The sequence below is a fragment of the Stegostoma tigrinum genome, chromosome 15, assembly GCF_030684315.1.
Source record: "Stegostoma tigrinum isolate sSteTig4 chromosome 15, sSteTig4.hap1, whole genome shotgun sequence".
Classification (NCBI taxonomy): Eukaryota; Metazoa; Chordata; class Chondrichthyes; order Orectolobiformes; family Stegostomatidae; genus Stegostoma; species Stegostoma tigrinum.
Window position 1 is genome coordinate 72850007 of NC_081368.1, and position 19526 is coordinate 72869532.

General features: G+C 41.4%; 1 protein-coding gene across 5 annotated transcripts in view; it reads right to left on the reverse strand.

Moving 5' to 3' along the window:
• The window catches only part of LOC125458709 (gamma-aminobutyric acid receptor subunit alpha-3-like), a 287238-nt gene that overhangs the window by 201132 nt on the left and 66580 nt on the right, over positions 1-19526 (reverse strand). For 4 of the 5 annotated variants that reach the window (XM_059651519.1, XM_048544196.2, XM_048544197.2 and 1 more), the window contains one exon: positions 11843-11975. In XM_059651519.1, coding sequence (XP_059507502.1) covers positions 11843-11928 — 86 coding nt within the window. In that variant the 5' untranslated portion in view covers positions 11929-11975. Of the gene's footprint in view, positions 1-11842; positions 11976-19526 lie in introns of those variants that run through there. The other variant, XM_048544198.2, reaches the window with a different exon arrangement.

Here is a 19526-nt window from a genome sequence, read left to right on the forward strand (position 1 = left end):
AGATGTACAGCACACAAAATTCAGCTCAAGTCACACCTATCTATTCAAAGAGATAGTAGGAACTGCCAATGCTGGAGAATCTAAGATAATAAGGTGTCGAGTTGGAAGAAGGGTCTAGGCCCAAAACATCAACTTTCCTTCTCCTCTGATGCTGCTTGGCCTGCTGTGTTCATCCAGCTCTACACTTATCTATTCTAATCTCATTTTCCAGCATTTGGCCTATAGTCTTGTATGCCTTCACATTGTAAGTATGCATCTAAATAATTCTTAAATATGTAAAGGTTGCTGTCTCTACCACCATTACAAGCAGTGAGTTCCAGATTCCCACACACTCTGGGTGATTTTCCTTCCTCACTTCCCAGCTAAACCTTCTGTCCCTTACATTAAATCTTGTTCCCTGCTCATTGATCTCTTTTGAACAATTCCTAATACATACTGGATTAATTTACAAATTTCTCCCCCTAACGCCTCTGAATAATTCTCCAGGAACTCTGGGTAACTTCCTCTTTTGGAACTATAGATAATGTAACCTTTTTTATAGAATAAGGCTGATTGTTAACTCCAAGCTCACAGACAAACCCGTATGTTTAACTTCAATTTTCAAAAAAAAACAGAACACAGAGGAAGCAATATTAAAACTGCAAACATATTATATAAATCTCAGTTTCATTTACAAGGAAAAAGTGGGACTAAACAGTTAAATTTTCATGTCAAATGCCAATGATTAAAATGGGTACAGTAAGAGAACTTATGGAAAATACAAAGACTAGGTTTTATTGAAGCCTTCATCGCAGTATGCACAAAAGGGACTGTATCATAGTGATGTTAGATCACATGGAACTTGGGCCTGAGTGTTTCTTACTATGTTTCATATACAGTCGTATTCAATGGAGCTTGTTCATGCTCACTCAGTGTAGAACACATTTTACTTGGGCAGATAGGTTCCTGCCATATATGGTCACAGGATCAGTGCATGCTAGTAACCCTGCTATCAGTGGTTTTCATGCCATCCAGGACAAAATACTTGTAGTTTTCAGGCAAACTGCTGATGCATTATAATGTCAATGTGCAAATGCACGGAATAAGAGATCCATTATTTTTCAGTTTATTTGGCTGTCATAGGTTACATAATTGACTTCTAATGATCCAGTTACAAATCTTTCAGGATTCTGACCAATGTTCACATATTGTCTTTGGCTTTGATTGAGTGTTTGCGACTCTCTTCAGGCATGTAACGCTAATAGGAGCAAAGGTATCCAGCTATTAGACTCGATCTACACAATGTATTACAGTCACTATATAGAAGACCCGCTAATCTTCTCTGAAATTTTCTGCCCAGACGAGATTCTACTCTTGCCACCCTTACTGCTTCCTTCAGTTGGTGTTCAGCACAGAGGAGACTGATTCATCAACTGAGAGTAGTGTGGTGGATGGTAATCAGCAGAAGGTCTCCTTGTCCACGTTCGACCTGATGCAATGAGAGCCTATTAGGTCTAGAATAAAAGTTGAAGATTACCAGAGCAGCTCAATCCTGTCTGCATACCACTGTGCCGCCATCTCTGCTGGGTCTATCTGATGCTAGTGGTGTCTGGGGTATTGTAAAGTACAATTGATTTGTTGTAAGGTATACTGGTGTGCGAGGCAGCTCACAGGGTCAAGCCTACCATTGTTTTTTCTAGTTTTGTTACTTTTTTTTATGCTTTTTATCACTTTGACACAACTGAATGGTTTGCTAGGCCATTTCAGAAGGCAGTTCAGAATCATCCACATTGTTGTAGGTCTGGAGTCACATTTAGGACATGAGTGAATCAGATGGTTTCACGGCTATCTTTAAACATTTAATTCCAGATTTAAAAATGTTCAATTCTCACTGTCTGCCATGATGGGATTCAAACCCAGGTACCCAGACCAAGACATGGGCTGAGGATTACTGTTCCTGTGAAATAAATACAATGCAAGTGTTTCTCCATGTCAAATTATTTATATAAATTCTAATATTTTCCCTACATACTAATAGTCATGTAGTTCTCCATTCTCTCTCTCCTTCCCTTCTTAAATAATAAGGTTACATTTCTGCTTTCCAATTGGCAGGGACATTTCCAGATGCTATAGAATTTTGAAAGAGAACCAACAATGCATGAGTTATGCTTATAGCCATGTCTTTCAACACTCTGGGATGAAGCTTTGATCTTTTATTGTAGACAAAAGTACCTAATTACAGTGAAAAGCCTTGCTTTGCAAGCAGTACAGCCAGATTATAGCAAATAAGGATATATAGACAAAGCGAGGGATACAGGTTACAACTGCAAAGAAGGTATGGAAAGCAAGATCAACATCATTTGAAGCTCAACTGTGCATTCAGCAGTCTAATAAAGGCAGGGAGGAAGCTGCTCTTGAATCTGTTAGAGCATGTGTTCAAGCTTCTGTCTTTTCTGCCATAAGAAAGAGGTTGTAGGAGAACATTAGCGGGGTGGGAGGGCACTTTTATGATGTTAGCAGCCTTTACACAGCAATGAGAGGTGAAAATAGTCACAGAGTAATACAACATGGAATCAGGCCCTTCAGAACAAACAGGTCCATGCTGACCACAGTGCCAATTCAGCTATTTTCAATTGCCCACATTTGGTTCATATCCCTCTAAACCATCCCATCCATGTACCTATCTAAATGTTTTTTAAATTTTGCTACTGTACCTGCCCCAAAAACTTTCTCTGGCAGCCCATTTCACACACATAACACTCTCTGCATGAAGAAGTTGCCCTCAGGTCCTTCTTAACTCTTTATCCTCTCACCTGAAACCTATGCCCTCTAGTTTTCAATTCCCCTTCCCTGGGGAAAAAAAATTATGCATTCATCCTATTTATGCCCCTCATGATTTTATACATCTCGATAAGGTCACTTTTCATTCTCCTACATTCCAAGGAATAAAGTTCTATCCTGGCCAACCTCTCCCTATAACTCAGGCCTACAGGACCGGCAACATCCTCAAAAATCTCATTTGCACACTTTCCAGTTTAACTCTGTCTTCCTATAGCAGGGTGACCAAAACTGTACACAATACTCATGGGACGGCCAGGTGGCTCACATGCCAGGGACCCAAGTTCGATTCCACCCTTGGGCAATTGTTTGTGTGGAGTTTGCACATTTTCCCTGTGTCTGCGTGGGGTTCCTCGGGGTGCTCCGATTTCCTCCCACAGTTCAAATATGTTCAGGCTAGGTGGATTGGCCATCTAAAATTGCCTGTAGTGTTCACGGATGTGTAGCTTAGGTGAGTTATAGGGGGATGGGTCAGGGTGGGATGCTCCTCGGGTCGGTGTGAACTTGTTGGGCTAAAGGACCTGTTTCCATACTGTAGGGATTCTATTAAGTACAACCAGTGACTTGTACAACTGTAACATAAAACTCCAACTTATACTCAATGCCACGATGGATGAAGGCCAGCATGCTGAATGCCGTCTTCACCACCCTATCTGCCTGTGACACCACTTTCAATGAACTATGTACTTGTAATCCTAGGTCTGTCTGTTCCACAACACTCCTCAGGACCTTACCGTATACTGTGTAAGTCCTTCACATCCAGGTCATTTGTATAAATAACTAATAACAATGGTTTCAGCACCAGCCCCTGCATGGCACACAATGAATCACAGGCCTCCAGTCCAAGAAACAACTTTCAACCATCACCCTCTACTTCCTACCATCAAGCCAATTTTGAATCTAATTAGTTAGTTCTCCTTGGATCCTAGGCAAACTAACCTTCATGACTCACCTCCCGCACATGACCTTGTCAAAGGCCTTACTAAAATCCATACAGGCTACATCCACTGCCCTATCCTCATCTATCCTCTTGGCTGCCTCTTTGAAAAACTCGAAAAGATGTGTCAAACATGACTTCCCATGCCCAAATCCATGCTGACTATCCCTAATCAGACCATGGTTGTCCAAATGTTGATTGATCTGTCCCTCAGTAACCTCTCCAATAACCTGCCTGCTACTGATGTCAGGCTTACATGCCTGTAGTTCCCTGGCTTGCCTTTGCAACTTTCTTAAACAATGGAACAACATTAGCCACGCTACAGTCTTCTGGAACTTCACCAGTGGCTACAGGTGAGGCAAAAATATTTGCAAGGGCCTCTGAAATTTCTTCCCTAGCCTTTCACAATGTCCAAAGATATGCTTAATCAGGCCCAGGGGATTTATCCATCTTTAACGCGAGCTAAAGCTGCAAACACCTCTTCTCTCATAATATTATGTTGTCCAAGACATTCCCATCTTTTTCCCTTATTTCCTTAGCATCCATAATTCTCACGCCAGTAAACTGAAGAGAAATATTCATTAAAAATCTCCCACATCTCCTGTGGCTCTACACATAGACAGCCTTGCTGATCTTTAAGGGGACCAACTCTCTTTCTGGTCACCCTCTTACTCTTAATATAGCTGTTGAACCTCCTGAGATTATCTGTAATCTTATTTGACAGATCCTTTCATACCCTCCTTTTGCTCTTTATGTTTATGGAGTCCATGATAGGGGATTGGCTTCTGTGATGGCCTGGGTTGTGCACACAACCTTCTGTAGCATCTTACAGTCCTGGGCAAAGCAGTTGCCATACCAGGCCACTATGTGCCCAGATAGTATGCTTTCTATGGAGCATCTGTAAAAGTTGGTGAAGTTCTAATGTTGAATTCCCTAAGCTGTCCCAGGAAGAAGTGGCATTGTTGTGCCTTCTTGATCATTGCATCTACACAGGAAGTCCAGGACAGATTATCAGTTATTATCACTCTTAGGAATATGATGGTTTCGTTCCTCTGCACCTCAGCTCCACTGATGCTTAAGGGGCATGTTCTCTTCCTTTCTTCCTGAAGTCAATGATCTGTTCATTAGTTTTGCCAACATTGAAAAAAAAATGTTGTTATCATTGCACTACAACACCAAGTCATCTATCTCTTTCCTGTATTCTGACTCATTTTTGTTTAATATCCATCCTACCACAGTAGTGTTGTCAGCAAACTTGTCGATGGCGTTCATTCAGAATTTGCCTTCACAGCTGTGGGTGGACATGGAGTACTGTAAATGACTGAAAATGCATCCTTGCGGGGGCTCCAGTGTTGAGGGTTATTGAGGAGAAGATGCAGTTGTCAATCTTCACTGATTGCAGTCTGTGAGTCATGAAGTTGAGGAACAGTAGACTGAGCTGGAGTTTTGAGATTCTGGTGTTGAAGGCAGAGCCGTAGTCGATCAGTAGGAATCTGACGCAGGTGTCTTTGTTATCTAGATGTTCCAGAGATGAGTGTGGTGTTAAGGAAATAGCATCTGCTGTGGACCTGTTTTGTCAATAGGCAAATTGCAAGGGATCAAGGCAGGCTTGGAGGCTACAGTTGATGTGGGCTATTATCAGCTTTTCGAAGCACTTCATGATTATGGAGGTCCGTGTCACTGGGTGGTAGTCAACGAGGCACATTGCATGTGCTTTCTTTAGTACTGGAAGCTCATCTGGTACAAGGGAATACTTTATCAATCTTCAACCCAGTCAATTTTACAAGAAAACCTTTTTACTAATTTTTTTTCAGTTCCTCAGATTCATAATTCTTTCACTTGCCTAATATTTATGAGAATTTCTCTTCTTTTCTGAAAATAGACATGAAGTGACCCTTTAGTTTTCTTCTATTTCTCTGTTCTCCACTATAATCTCTTCAGTCCCCATCGATAACGAACCCAGTTCTTATTTTCCTGGCACACATTTAAAGAAGCTTTTAGAGCCCACCTGTGGTTCTTGCTATCTTGTATGTATTTTTCCTCTTCTTTTCAGTCTCAGTTTCCCCGTCAATCTTTCAAATTTCTCCTACTCCTCAGGTTTACCACATTTCCTCCTGTCTTTAAAAGCCGTTATTTCATTTAATGCAATCTTTCATATTCTTTGTTAGCCATGGTTGATTCGCCTTTCCTAGGAATGAGTCTTATTGTCTAAGAGCAAAGAACATATGTTGTAATAAAAGCAAATAAGGCAGATGCTGGAAATCTGAAGCAAGAATAGAAAGTGCAGAAGAAAGTCCAAAGATACACAGGTTAGATAGAATGGCTATGCTGAGTTGCCCTGCCCAGGGATGTGTAGGTGGATTAGCCATGGGAAATTCAGGGCTACAGGGATAGGATGTGTCTGCATGGACTGCTCTTCAGAGGATTGGTGTGGACTCAATGAGCTGAATGGCTGATTCCACACAGGTGGGATTCTATTCTATGAAAGAAACTCAGCAGGTCTGCCAACAGAGTAAAAAACAGTTTATGATTTGAGTCCACTGAACCTTCATCAGAACTGAAAATAGTTAGGAAATGATATATTTATGCTGTGACTGCGGGGAGATTGAAGAGAGTGTATGGAGATGGTGTTCAGAGAGAGGCAGAAAGAAAGAAGTCGTAAGCAAGCAAAGGGATTTCTGATTAAAAGTCAAGAGATGCATAAGGTAGGATGTCAATGAGAAGTGTAAATAGTTTAAAATGGTTCACAGTGCTGGATAACCCATACAAAACAGGATCTGCGTATGTAGGGGGAGGGTAACAAACATGGAGTAGAGAGTTTACATTTTGAAATTGTTAAACTCAATGTTGATTCTGAAGGCTGTAGGTATCTGGACAGAAGATGAGGTATTATTCCTCCAACTTTCATTCAGCTTTGCTGGAGCACTGCAGCAGGCCTCACCCTGAGACAGAAATGTTGCTACGGGAACACAGTGGTCAACTGAAGTGCCAGGCAACTGGAAGCTCAGGGCATTTTTACAGTGCTGAACATCTGTTGTACACTGTGTAGTATTTATTTAAATATCTGTTATTGGCCGTTAAGTCATTTAATATATTTCCTAACCCACCACAGCCAAATTGTCCTTCATACCTTCATAGTTTCCTTTGTTCAGATTCAGTATATTCATTTCAGAATGAAACGTATTGCGTTCAAACTTAACATTAAACTTTATCGTATTATGGTGGCTATTTCCCAAAGGCACCCTTACAAGAAACTTACTCCAACTATAACCTTATGAAACAAACACATCACATTCAAACTTGAAGTGAAATTCTATCATATCATGATCACTATTTCCCAATTTGTCTGGCAATTACTCTGGGACGGTTTAGATTAGATTAGATTAGATTCCCTACAGTAAGGAAACAGGCCCTTCGGCCCAACAAGTCCACACTGCCCCTCGGAACATCCCACCCAGACCCATCCCCCTATAACCCACACACCCCTGAACACTATGGCAATTTAGCATGGCCAATCCACCTAGCCTGCACATCTTTGGACTGTGGGAGGAAACTGGAGCACCCGGAGGAAACCCACACAGACACGGGGAGAATGTGCAAACTCCACACAGACAGTTACCCGAGGCTGGAATCGAACTCGGGTCCCTGGCGCTGTGAGGCTGCAGTGCTAACCACTGAGCCACCGTGCCGCCCGTTAACCAGCTTCTCAAACCAGATGCTTTAATTGATCTTGAATTTAAAACTTTATATCCAGTGGTGGCTCAGTGGTTAGCACTGTTGCCTCACAGCACCAGGGACCCAGATTTGACTTCAGCCTTGGGCGACTGTCTGTGTGGAGTTTGCACATTCTCCCCATGTCTGTGTAGGTTTCCTGTGGGAAACTTCCTGGTTTCCTCCCTTAGTCCAAAGAAAAAGTGCCCATATTAAATTGCCCATAGGGGTCTGTAGATTAGGTGGGTTATAGGGGGATGAGTCTGGGTGGGAAGCTCTGAGGTTCAGTGTAGACTTATCAGGCCAAAGGGCCTGTTTCCACACTCTAGGGATTCTATGATTCTAAATGTTACCTTTACCTTTCTACACTAGATTAATCTGAGTTACATGTTCATAACAGAATAATCTCACAATTCCCAATGCATACTGCATCTGCCAATATGTTGCCACTCATTTAATCTTTTTGCAGCCTCTTTGTGCCCATGTCAAAATTTACTTCCCACCTAGCTTTGTATTGTTAACAAAATCAGATCCATTACTTTTTGACTCTTCATCTAAGTCACTTATAAGATCATATTTTGTTTTATTCATTCATGGCATGTGGGCTATTGTCTATCGCATGTTGCACTTGACTAGCTGTTCATGAACCACTACAGTCTATCTGCTTAGGTAGACCCACTGTTCTGTTAGTGAGGGAATTCCAGGTTCTTGGCCCTGTGACAATGAAGGAATGGTGATGTATTTCCAAGTCAGGCTGGTGAGCAGCATTGGATGTGGCAGTGTTCCTTTAACTGAAGCCCTAGCCTTACAGAGAGTTTTCAATTTTCATTGTGAGTTAAAACTTCCCAAGAAAATCCATTTCAAAGAATACAGAAGGAGTCATGCTCAGTGAGGAGAATGTAAAATGAAAGGTCAACAGTTACAACTGGAAAACCATGGGAAATATCTTTTTATACCCAGAAATCTGGTTGTAATCTTGAGAGGACACCAGTGTTTGAATGAGTCAGGTTGGACTGGGGTGAGACACTGGTTGTTTTCCAGCAGAGAGTCATTAGACAGAATGAGTGGTGGATGCAAATAACGTGTTGACAAGAGTTGCAATACTGTATTTAGATGTACACATTTCACAGCCCCAAACCTCCACAGTCCTTTAATGGATTGTGCCACTTGGTTACCAATGTCTCTGGGTGCAGCCCTGGAGAAAATTCCAGACTTTGATTTGTTACTTTCATTGTTGAACCTCATAGGCTTGGAATTACATTTCAGGGCGGACTGAGTGACACAGAATAAGACATGGGAGGAGACATACGCCATTCGGTCTTCAGGAAAAGAGATTGAATGCCCTGCCCACCCAGAAGGATATATCAGTGAATTTATGATTAATACATATTGGTCCAACCCATCGTGCACTCCTAAAATGGAACTCCAGTTTGACCAGGAGTTTCATTTCCAAGCCATGGCATTTTATTTTGACTAGATTTTCCCCTCTGGACACTCTAGCCTCTGACATCTCAGCATCTTCAATCAAGGGTCAGATGGATCAGTTAGTAGATACCAGCAACAAGAATGCCTGTTTGTGGTGACAAGGAGTGCTCATGTGCAATCAGTGCTGCAAGTAAAACCCATCAGCAGGCAGAGAGCTGATGCAACGATCAGGAAGGCAGTTACCATTAGAACTGTAAAGGTCTTATGTTTTCTAAATCTTTCTTAGGTTCTTACGCAGGCTTCAAAATATTAGAAAGCAAAAGTTGAAAAAAAAAACACGCAGATGCTGCTATCTTTCCCCAGTAAAATCTGCAGTGATGTTCAGCTCTGGTCACTGTGCCAAAGCCTTTTCTTCTACACCTGTGTTGCCTCACAATTGTTCGCCAAAGGCATTCCCAAATGTCTGGATCTGCCAAATCAAGCGCGTAACAAAGAATTCACAAAAAATAGCTTTTTGACAGGCTTGATAGCTCGTCCATTCAGCTTTTATTTTTAATGGATGCAGACAGGCCCCAATTCTGGTGCTCATGTGCCTGCCCTGTTACTGGAGGACAGTCAGTGCTGACCGAATATGATCTCAGCAGTTTTCATGTTAACGTGAGGTGAGGGACCAGCACACCCAGTTGAAAACGTAGCATGTAATATGATTAGATTTGAGCTCCCCTGTGGCTTGTGGGGAAGTGGTGACACCACGTTAGCATCATTAGACGAGGCATCCAATGTCCTGGGCTAATATTTTGGTCAAGTGGGTTCAAACCCCGTAGTGACAAATGAAGTCAATAAAAATAAATTCTCAAATGTAGAAACTGATCTAATGTTGTTTCTTGTAAAAAACATGTCAATTGGTTCACTGATGTTCTTTAGGACTAGCCCACATGTGACTTTTGACCCACAGCAGTGAGATGAACTGTTAGCTGATTGGCTTTGACCAAAGGTGCAGCATCGCAGTGGCTCAATCCTCAGTGCATACAGAAACTGCAGGACATGCACAAGTGTATTACTCTAGCATTCGAGGCCAGCAGCAGCAGCAGTAAAGCTCCTCAGCAATGCGGACTATGGTGTTGGCAGCAATGTACTCTTCAAGCTGGTGGCTCAAGCAAGGTGACATCTGCGGCTGAAGTGGAGTTCGCAGCCCAGCAGCAGCTTGGTTTAAAGTGGGCCCAGTGGCAAAGAAATGGCACCTAAAGCGGGATAACTCCTATATTGGTGGGTCTGACGCAGGCGACGGCAAGGCAGTGAAAGTCCCCCTTGACGGTAGATGCCAGCATGGACTAGGTTGGAAGGATTGGTTTTCTGAACTTCTTACTTTTTAAAAAAATTTATTCCTATGACCTTTACTTGTGGACTATTTATTTCTTTACTTTTCCAATTTTTTTTTGTTTCCCACGAATTTGATCTTAAGTATCTTTCATTAGCAGGGGAATGGCTTTTATTGGCAGGGGAACTTTTGGCTTTCGTTGGCGGGAGAATTGAGTTTAAGAGCCGTGAGGCTAAGCTGTGGCTCTATAAAACCCTGGTTAGACCACACTTGGAATACTGTGTCCAGTTCTTGTCACCTCATTATAGGAAAGATGTGGAAGCTTTAGAGGCAGTGCAGAACAGATTTACCAGGATGCTGCCTGAACTGGAGAGCAGGTCTTATGAGGAAAGGTTGAGGGAGCTACGACTTTTCTCATTGGAGCGAAGAAAGGTGAGAGGTGACTTGATAGATGTGTACAAGATGATGAGAGGCATAGATAGAGTGGATAGTCAGAGTCTTTTTCCCAGGGTGGAAATGACTACTACAAGGACACAAATTTAAGGTGATTGGAGGAAGGTGGAGATGTCAAAGATAGGTTCTTCACACAGAGAGTGGTGAGCGTGTGGAATACGCTGCCGACAGTGGTAGTGGAGTCAGATAATTTAGAGACTTTTTAGCAACTTTTGGATAGGAACATGGAGGATAGTAAAATGTAGGGTATGCAAGGTAGGTTGATCTTTGTTGGGTAATAGGTCAGCACAACATAGTGGACCGAAGGCCTGTACTGTGCTGTACTTTTCTATGTTCTATGTTCTGTGTTCTATGAACCAAGGTATCTTTATACCTAAGACAGAGCTGTAATGCGGCCACTGTAAATTTTTCAGTACATTTGAGTTCATATGACAATAAAGCAAATTCAAATAACTGTCCTCTGGATAGTTAGGGAGAGGCTATAAATGCTGAATCAGAAATATCCATATCTCATAAACAAATGATACAAAACTGTGCTGTCCAAGGTGGGATTTAGTCTGATAGTTTATGAGTTCTTTGACTCTGACCAATCAATAACAAGCAAAGATGACTGTAGAGCAAAATGGCGCCTATCTTCATCTCGTGATTTGCAAACTCTTTATAACCGGACCTTATCACTTCAGACAATATCAGTTGATTCTAATGACTGTGTTTTACCACAATGAACCCATTGCTACTTCAAAGCAGGAAGCCTTGGCCTCTGATTTGTGGGTTGACAGGCAGCTGCTTGTAAACTGAATCTTGTGGTGATCTGAAGGAGGTGCCCAATCCAGTGAGCACTGAATTTCAGACAAAACTGCTTGAATTTCCTCACTCTTTGTGGGCTGCCAACTGGCTGAAAGCTGTGAAGACATCTGTCCTCCAGAAAGTGCTTGATCATTGGTGTGTGTTATCTACCCAGAGGCGTCATTGCTGTTCCAAAATCAAGATTAAAACAAACAAGTGGAAAAAAAGAAAAAGAAGAGATTACAAAGATTTAACATCTCGCATCAGAAAGCCCCACATTATAGGCTCCTAATTTCCTCTGTCATCTTTCTTACACACTAAATGTGAATCCATATTGCCAGCCATTTCCTCTGTAACACTTGTATGACTATGAAATGGTCAGTGCAGACACTTACCCATGCACAGTGAGGCTGCTCTTGGAAAGAAGGGCTACCACAAGGAAGCTATAGAGTACGAAGAACCCCAAAACTTGTTCTGCCATGTCTTGAATCTGTTCACTGTATCAGCGCACTCACGTAGGACGGTGATCTGCGGAGAATCAAAGTCAGAATAACTTGCCGCACAGGATAGATAAATCAACACAAATTCTCCTTCTGACATAAACTTTCTCTCTAGATTTCGATCTGTGGGCAGTTAATCGTTTGAAAATGTTATTCTCATCATTGACATTACTGCTTTTTATGAATTGTTAATTTTTAATTTGGGTTTGTTCAGGCTTAGGGATGGCTGCTTTTCAATTTGTTCCTGCCTCTGTTCTTCACTTAGCACATTTCTCAAGCCACACACCATGTGGAAGCAAAAAGCCTAACAGGACAACTCCATGTCAGAGTTAAACTTCACTGGGTGGAATAGCACTATTGGACCTTGCTAGGTTCTGCACACATCTTCACCAGAACTGCCTCAAATTGACATCAAGAGTAAAAAAAAACTATTTGATGCAATGGCCTGCTTGTTTCTGACCTTCAACATTCCAACCTTACTGGGTTCACAGGAATATTAATGGGTCTATTCCTTAAGCTCATTCACATCAACAATTCATTTGCACTGTGATCCATGACCATCATGACATGAGGCATGACATCATTCATAGAATATTATAGAATCCCTACAGTGTGGAAACAGGCCCTTCAGCCCAACAAGTCTATATTGATCCTCAGAGCATCCCACTCAGACCTATCCCACATAACCCACCTAATCTACATATCCCTGAACACTGTGGCCAATCCACCTAGTCTGCACATCTTTGGACTGTGGAAGGAAACCAGAGCACCCAGAAGAAACCCACACAGACATGGGGGAGAACATACAAACTTCACACAAACCGTTGCCCGTGGGTGGAATCAAACCTGGATCCCTGCCACTGTGAGGCAGCAGTGCTAATCACTGAACCACCATGTGGCTAAATATGCTTTTATTTTATACAAGCAATATCGATCAGGTCTTAATCCACCTTCAGTGAATATTCAGGGGTGGCTTGGTGACTCAGTGGTTAGTACTGCTGCCTCTAAGTGTCAGGGACCTGGGCTCAATTCCACCCTTGGGTGACTGTCTGTAAGGAGTTTGCACATTCTCCCCTTGTCCGCGTGGGTTTCCTCCAACAGTCCAAAAATGTGCTGGTTAAGTGGATTGTCCATGCTAAATTTCCCAGTAGCACCTAGGAATGTGCTGGCTATGTGAATTAGCCATGGGAAATGCAGAATTACACATTTGGGGTTGGTGTGGGTGAGATGGTCTTGAAAGAATCAGTGTGGACTCAATGGGTCAAATGGCCTGATCCCACACTGTAGGGACATCTCAATGTTACCGGACAAGGCCCATAATTAGCCTCATTGATAGACATCACCATGTCTCTCACACCCACATTCTCCAATTCACCTTTGGCATCAAATAGCTCATCTTTGCACTTATGCCTCATATTTCTTCTTACCTGATTCACACAGTGATGTTCTGTGATCCTCTGAGCTTGTTTCCCTAGATCACCAATTATACAGTCTCTGATGATGGCTTTAAACAAAGTCTTCATTGTGCTGAATTCAGATTCTAATGACCTTGCTCTGATTGCATTTATTCTCTTGCAGGGATAACTGTAGTTTAGCTGTTTGCTCACTCGTCCAGAAATCAGAAGCTGATGAACTCATGCTCCACTCTAAAAAAAAATTGAATGTATGCTTCTGGTTGACCATGCCAGTATGCGCAAATACTCTACTGTTAGAGGTGATCGGCAGAATCTTGTTGAGACGGTGGGGCCTTGGTATCTGAGTGAAGAACAAGTGAAAGATCTGAACAGTCTCTGGTCCACCCAATCAAACTTTGCTTTGGCATTCCATTTTGATGAAGGATCACTGGACTTGAAATGTTAACTCTGCTTTCTCTCTCCACAGATGCTGCTGCACCTGCAGAATTTTCCAGCAGTTTCTGCTCTTGTTTTGTGTTGGCATGCTGACCCCTGCATCCAAGTACCTGGGGAAAAAGCAAGGACTACAACCAATCAGAGGGAAGAGAGTGCCCATGATCGCACAGAACCTTGGAGTAAACTAAGTGTTTTGTGGGTGAGGTGGATGTTGTGAGGGGTGGGTCAAGGAATGTCATTTTGGAAGGTTGTGGGAGAGAGTATTGCGTTTGAAACAGTGCTTCTCAGTGGATAGTACCCAGTCCTATGTCCAGACTCTCGATCAGGCACTGTTTTTCTTCGACAAAGGGACCTTGCCACCTTCTATCCCCTTCACTTCAGAAATGGCAACCTTCTCCTGCAGATTGTCTTGTCAGGGTTAGCACATAAAGACAGTGAGCATGGGTTTGTGTTGTGTGTCATAGGTTTGAGGAAATGTAAGAAAGGACTTAAAGATCATGGACACAACTGGCCTAGAATCCAGTGTTTGGGGTGAACATACTAACCTGTTGGCCTTGCTATCTATCTGTCTTTTTGGGCAAGTCTCAGGAATGATCAAGTCTGACCCCAGGTTAACATTTGTCATTAAAATAGCTTGGCCAGCTTCCCCAGAGTGGAGCAAGGAGCTCTGAGTCAGAAAATATCTCAACTTTCACATCTGTCCTTCTGGAGAAAAATCTGACCCAGAGACAATGGGAAAGAGACAGAGACCTTCACCTTGAAAGTTCACCAAACCTCTTGTATTTTTTCCACATCTGATGAATATTTGTGAGCTGCTTCAGCTGATCTCTCTTTCTCTCCCTTCTCCTAGAGCTACGATTCTTGCTTTGGTCTCACATTCTGGCTGTGACAGTTCAGTCTAATCACGTCCAAATGACAGTCCAATGGGTTTGTTTGAAATAACAACGCTGCTCTTCATCATGTGTGGTGTCATGTGACTTTTGACCTTGTCTGCCCAAGTCCAACACTGGTGAACTTCCACATCATCACGTCAAAATAGTTGTTAATTATGTTATATGAATGTGCATCGGCTAATCAACTGTGTGAGGGATTTTAACCAACCTTGACTTATGATAAGCCCCTTCAATGAGAGCAGCCATTATCCAGTGACCAGCAGGGAGTAGCTAGGCAGTGACTCTGATTGCTGTTGCAAGTTTTACTTGGTGTAGAGGTGGTGATTAACAAAATGAACCTCTCTGGAACCTCTTCTTTCAGAAAATCTCACACATGATTTTGGTTGCAGCATCTAGAAAATGCATTGATCATTTGATTGTAGGTTTGTCCTTCTGCACAATGAGTTAGAATCTGTTAATGCATTTTAAAATGTTGCAATGTTCAACCTTAAGTTATGTTTAAATTAAAACTGCTGTACCACTGGCCTTACTTCCTTTCAGACTCCTCAAGAATTTCTGCTTCTAACAACTTTTCCAGCTATAGAAGGCATTTACATCAGCAAAGGAGTTACATGGGGCTTTTTTTTTATTTTCAAGCCAATTTGGAATGAGAAAATAGTGGAGCCAACTGACATTTGGCTACCGGTAAGCGTTGGTTTTTAAGCTATATTTTCTTCTGGTTATGATTGTCAGCTGCACTTTCAGGTCAGCTTAACCACAATTTATTTTTGAATTGGATTAGTAGCCTTCCCTTTATTTCTGAGAGGTAGTGGTAGAGTACTCATTGTGCTTCATAGCACTGTTATAGTGCTTGGTTTGATCATATTTGTAAATTATCTCTGTATTCTTGGTGGACAATATCTTATCAATGGATCTATATGTTTCTCTGACACAGAGCTGATGCTTCTGAAAGGAGGGGAATTGTTCCTTTGTCTGAATTCTCTGTTATTCAAAGCTGTTACTTAGCTGGTCTTCAATTAGTTTTCTGAAATATCTTCCATTCAAGTACTGGTATATTTTCTCGATGATCTTCACTGTTACATTGTGGGAGTTTGCTTTGTACAATGCATACATTATTCCTTGTAGCTTAAGAAACTGGGTTGTACAAGGGTTGTCATAAAGTAGAGAATGTACATGTACTTTGCAATCAAGGATTTTCATTTTTGAGGATCAATGTTCATCTTCTACTTTATTCAAGTTGCAGAAACAGTTCATCTAGTTACAACTGACTGCAAAGTCAACAAACAGCCAGTTATGCCGTGTTAGTTCAAAGAAATACCAGTCTTATGACAATTGGTCCAGGATCAGCCAGTCATGGAACCAGGAGACAAGGAAATGTTAGTTGTCAAACAACTAAACAACATCAGAGTATGATTTAATTGGACTCATGTTGAAAGAAAATATTTTGAAATTATGTATGTAAAGAAAGAAACAAAGTTAACCCACCGTGGGCGGCACGGTGGCTCAGTGGTTAGTACTGCAGCCTCACAGCGCCAGGGACCCGGGTTCGATTCCAGCCTTGGGCAACTGTCTGTGTGGAGTTTGCACATTCTCCCCGTGTCTGCGTGGGTTTCCTCCGGGTGCTCCGGTTTCCTCCCACAGTCCAAAGATGTGCAGGCTAGGTGGATTGGCCATGCTAAATTGCCCATAGCATTCAGGGGTGTGTGGGCTATAGGGGAATGGGTCAGGGTGGGATGTTTCAAGGGGTGGTGTGGACTTATGGGGCTGAAGGGCCTGTTTCCACACTGTAGGGAATCTAATCTTAACATTTTTAGACCAGTATCATTCTTCTTCAGGTTTCCTGCATCCATAGTATTTTGCTTTAATTAAAATAACAAGCAGGATGACCCATTTAATCTCATTCATGAATCTTTAACTGAAGTCATTCAGACAGTAACACAGCCTGATGAACAAATTATTGTGTCAGAATGACATAATGTCAGACGATGAGATGGCAAAGTCCAAGAGGAACATTTCAGTTTATAATTTTTCAAGGAGGAATTGTCATTGCCAGTGACAGGGATCAGGTAACAATCTTCAAGAAACATGACTGAAGCAGTGAACAATTGGGTTCATTAGTAAAGCAACCACAGACAGCATCCAGCCTCTTCAAGTCATCTTCACACTTTAGTAATGGATTAGGAATAAAGACTTGCTCGTACAGATTAAGGATGTGATGCGTAAATCTCGATGGGAACCACCACTAACATCAAATAACCAATGACTGCAGAGTCAGAACACAGTCGAGAATTAATTGCTTGATTCAGAGATCCAACATATTGCATGGAACATTGTTTTAACAGAGCAGTTATCTCCTGTGAATGACACTAATGAGATAAAAGGTACCGCAGAGGATGCTAAGGGGCACTTGTCTGATTCAACAAGGAAGGACTCCTTTGCAAAGGAAATTCTCAGGATTTGGTGTCTTCTAACTGATGTATTGGATCAATTCCTACATCAAAAGTAGCGACATCCTCTGCAAAGGACAGCTGAGGAAATAATACATGGTCCAACTTAAAAGAACTTATGGACCTCACATGATCGGGAACAAAACCAAGACTCATGGTCCTTAAGTCAAAGACCTACCAGTCTTCAAGTTCAAAGTAAACACCTTCTAGAAAATGACTGAAACTTTCAGACCACTTGAACGTGTATAGTCAGTGACTTGGGGCAGCTGTGTGGCTAGTAATTGTGATTATATGAGTTTATGGACATTAGTTATGGATCTTCTGTCAGTGCAATGTTATTGTATGGTCATCTATGAGATACCTATATGCTTTTTAATGGTTTTCTGGTTGAGTGGATTTCCTACAGGGTTGAAGCATGCAGCATGCAAGGTGTCTTATCAACTACTCATTCTATTCTAGAATAGACAGACACTTCCTGATGTCTCACTGGATAAATCTGCCGTTCACTGTGTCATTGAGCCAAGTCATAGTGCCCAATTCCTAAAGAGCCTTGTTGAATTCTTGCAGTGTATCTTGGAGATGATACTTGTAGCTGTTATTGTGCATTGAAGGAGGAAGGAATAAACCTTGAAGGTGGTGGATGGAGGACCAATCAAATAGGCCGTTTTGTTCTGGATGGTGCCACACAGTGGATCTCTAGCCAACCATCGAAGTCACAATCCAGGACCCCAGCCACTGCCACATGTAGCTGATGATGTTATATTTGCCAAGAGGTAAAAGAAGCAACAGATACTTTTGAAGAAGTGCTGAAAGCCTTTGATAATTAATTCAAAACTAAAAAACAATTCCTGAAAGAGGAAGATTTAGTGCAGGACTTCAGCAGCCAGGAAATTCCATACATGATTTAATTAATGAACTTTACAGATTAGTGGAGGAATGCAACAATGGTGACTCAAGTCAGAAAGAATTATTGAAAGAATTGTTATTGAGTTTTTTTGTTGCATACCATGCAAAATGAATGGAAAACCGAGTATGCACATAGAAATAAATAAGTACAATCTGGTAGCCATTACAAAAACATAACTGCAGGACGACATGGATTGGGATTTGAATATTGAAGGTTGGTGGGTCTTTAGGAGGGACAAGAAGGCAGAAAAAATTGGTGGGGTGGGTCTATTATTTTACGATGGTAATAACAGAATAGAGCAGATGACTGAAGTTCAACAAACCAGGATGTAAAAGTGGTTTTGATAGAGATGAGAAATCATAAAGGCAAGAAATCACTTGTAGAAGGCCTCCTAAAAATAGCCACTGGTAGGATGGAATTTAAACGAAGAAGTAATGGGACCTTGTGAGAAAGGTACAGTGATAAGAGTGATTTTAACCTACATATCAAACAAGCAAAAGTAGCTTAAATGAGGGGTTCATAAAATATGTATGGGATTGTTTTTTTAGAACAGCACATTCTGTAGCCAGCCAGAAAGAAGGCTAGATTCAATCTGCTTTTGTGCAATGAGACAGAAATAATTAAAGACCTCATACAAAGGCACCCCTCAATAACAGCAAACATAACATTACTGAATTGTTATGAAGTTTAAGGGAGAGAAGAATGAGTCTAAGGCTTGCATTTAAAAATAAACAGGCAGATTTATGAGGAATGAAATCAGACATTGCTGAAGTCAACCGTCAAACTAAATTAAAGGATAAATTAATAAGATGCAGGAGAAGGCATTTATGGGGTATTAGACAATACTCAGAATAGATATATCCAAACCAGAAAGAAAAATCCCAAGAGAGGAATTACCATCTGTGTTCAACTGAATAAGTTAAAAATAATCCACTGTTCTTTGTTCTATTTTTGTTTATTTAAGTTAAAGACAATATCAGACTTCAAGAAAAATCATGTAATTATGGAAATCATGGGTAGCAGATCAGAATATTTGACAGATTTTTAAAAATCAGATAATGAGTCAAAGAATAATAAGAAAGGAAAACAGAACATGAGACAAAGTTAGGTAGAAACATCAAAACATATTTTAAAGAAAAGTTAACAAAGTGAACATTGTTCCTTCAGAAGGTGTGACTGGGGAATTAATAACGGAATATAAGGATATGGCAGATGAGTTGAGCAGGTATTCACTATGGAAGATGCAATTAACATCCCAGAAATAGTTGTGAATCAGGAAATGGAAGTAGAGGAAACTAGAAAAATTGAAATCTCTAGATAAGTGGTACTGAGAAAATAGAACTGTGATCTGACGAGTTCACATCTCCTGACAAAATTTACTCCATTGAGCTGCAGTGGCCACATCAGTAGCAACTGTTGGTTTGCTGGACGAACTTTGGCTCAGAATTGATGAGCTAGAGTTTGTGCTTTGGGCACTGCAGC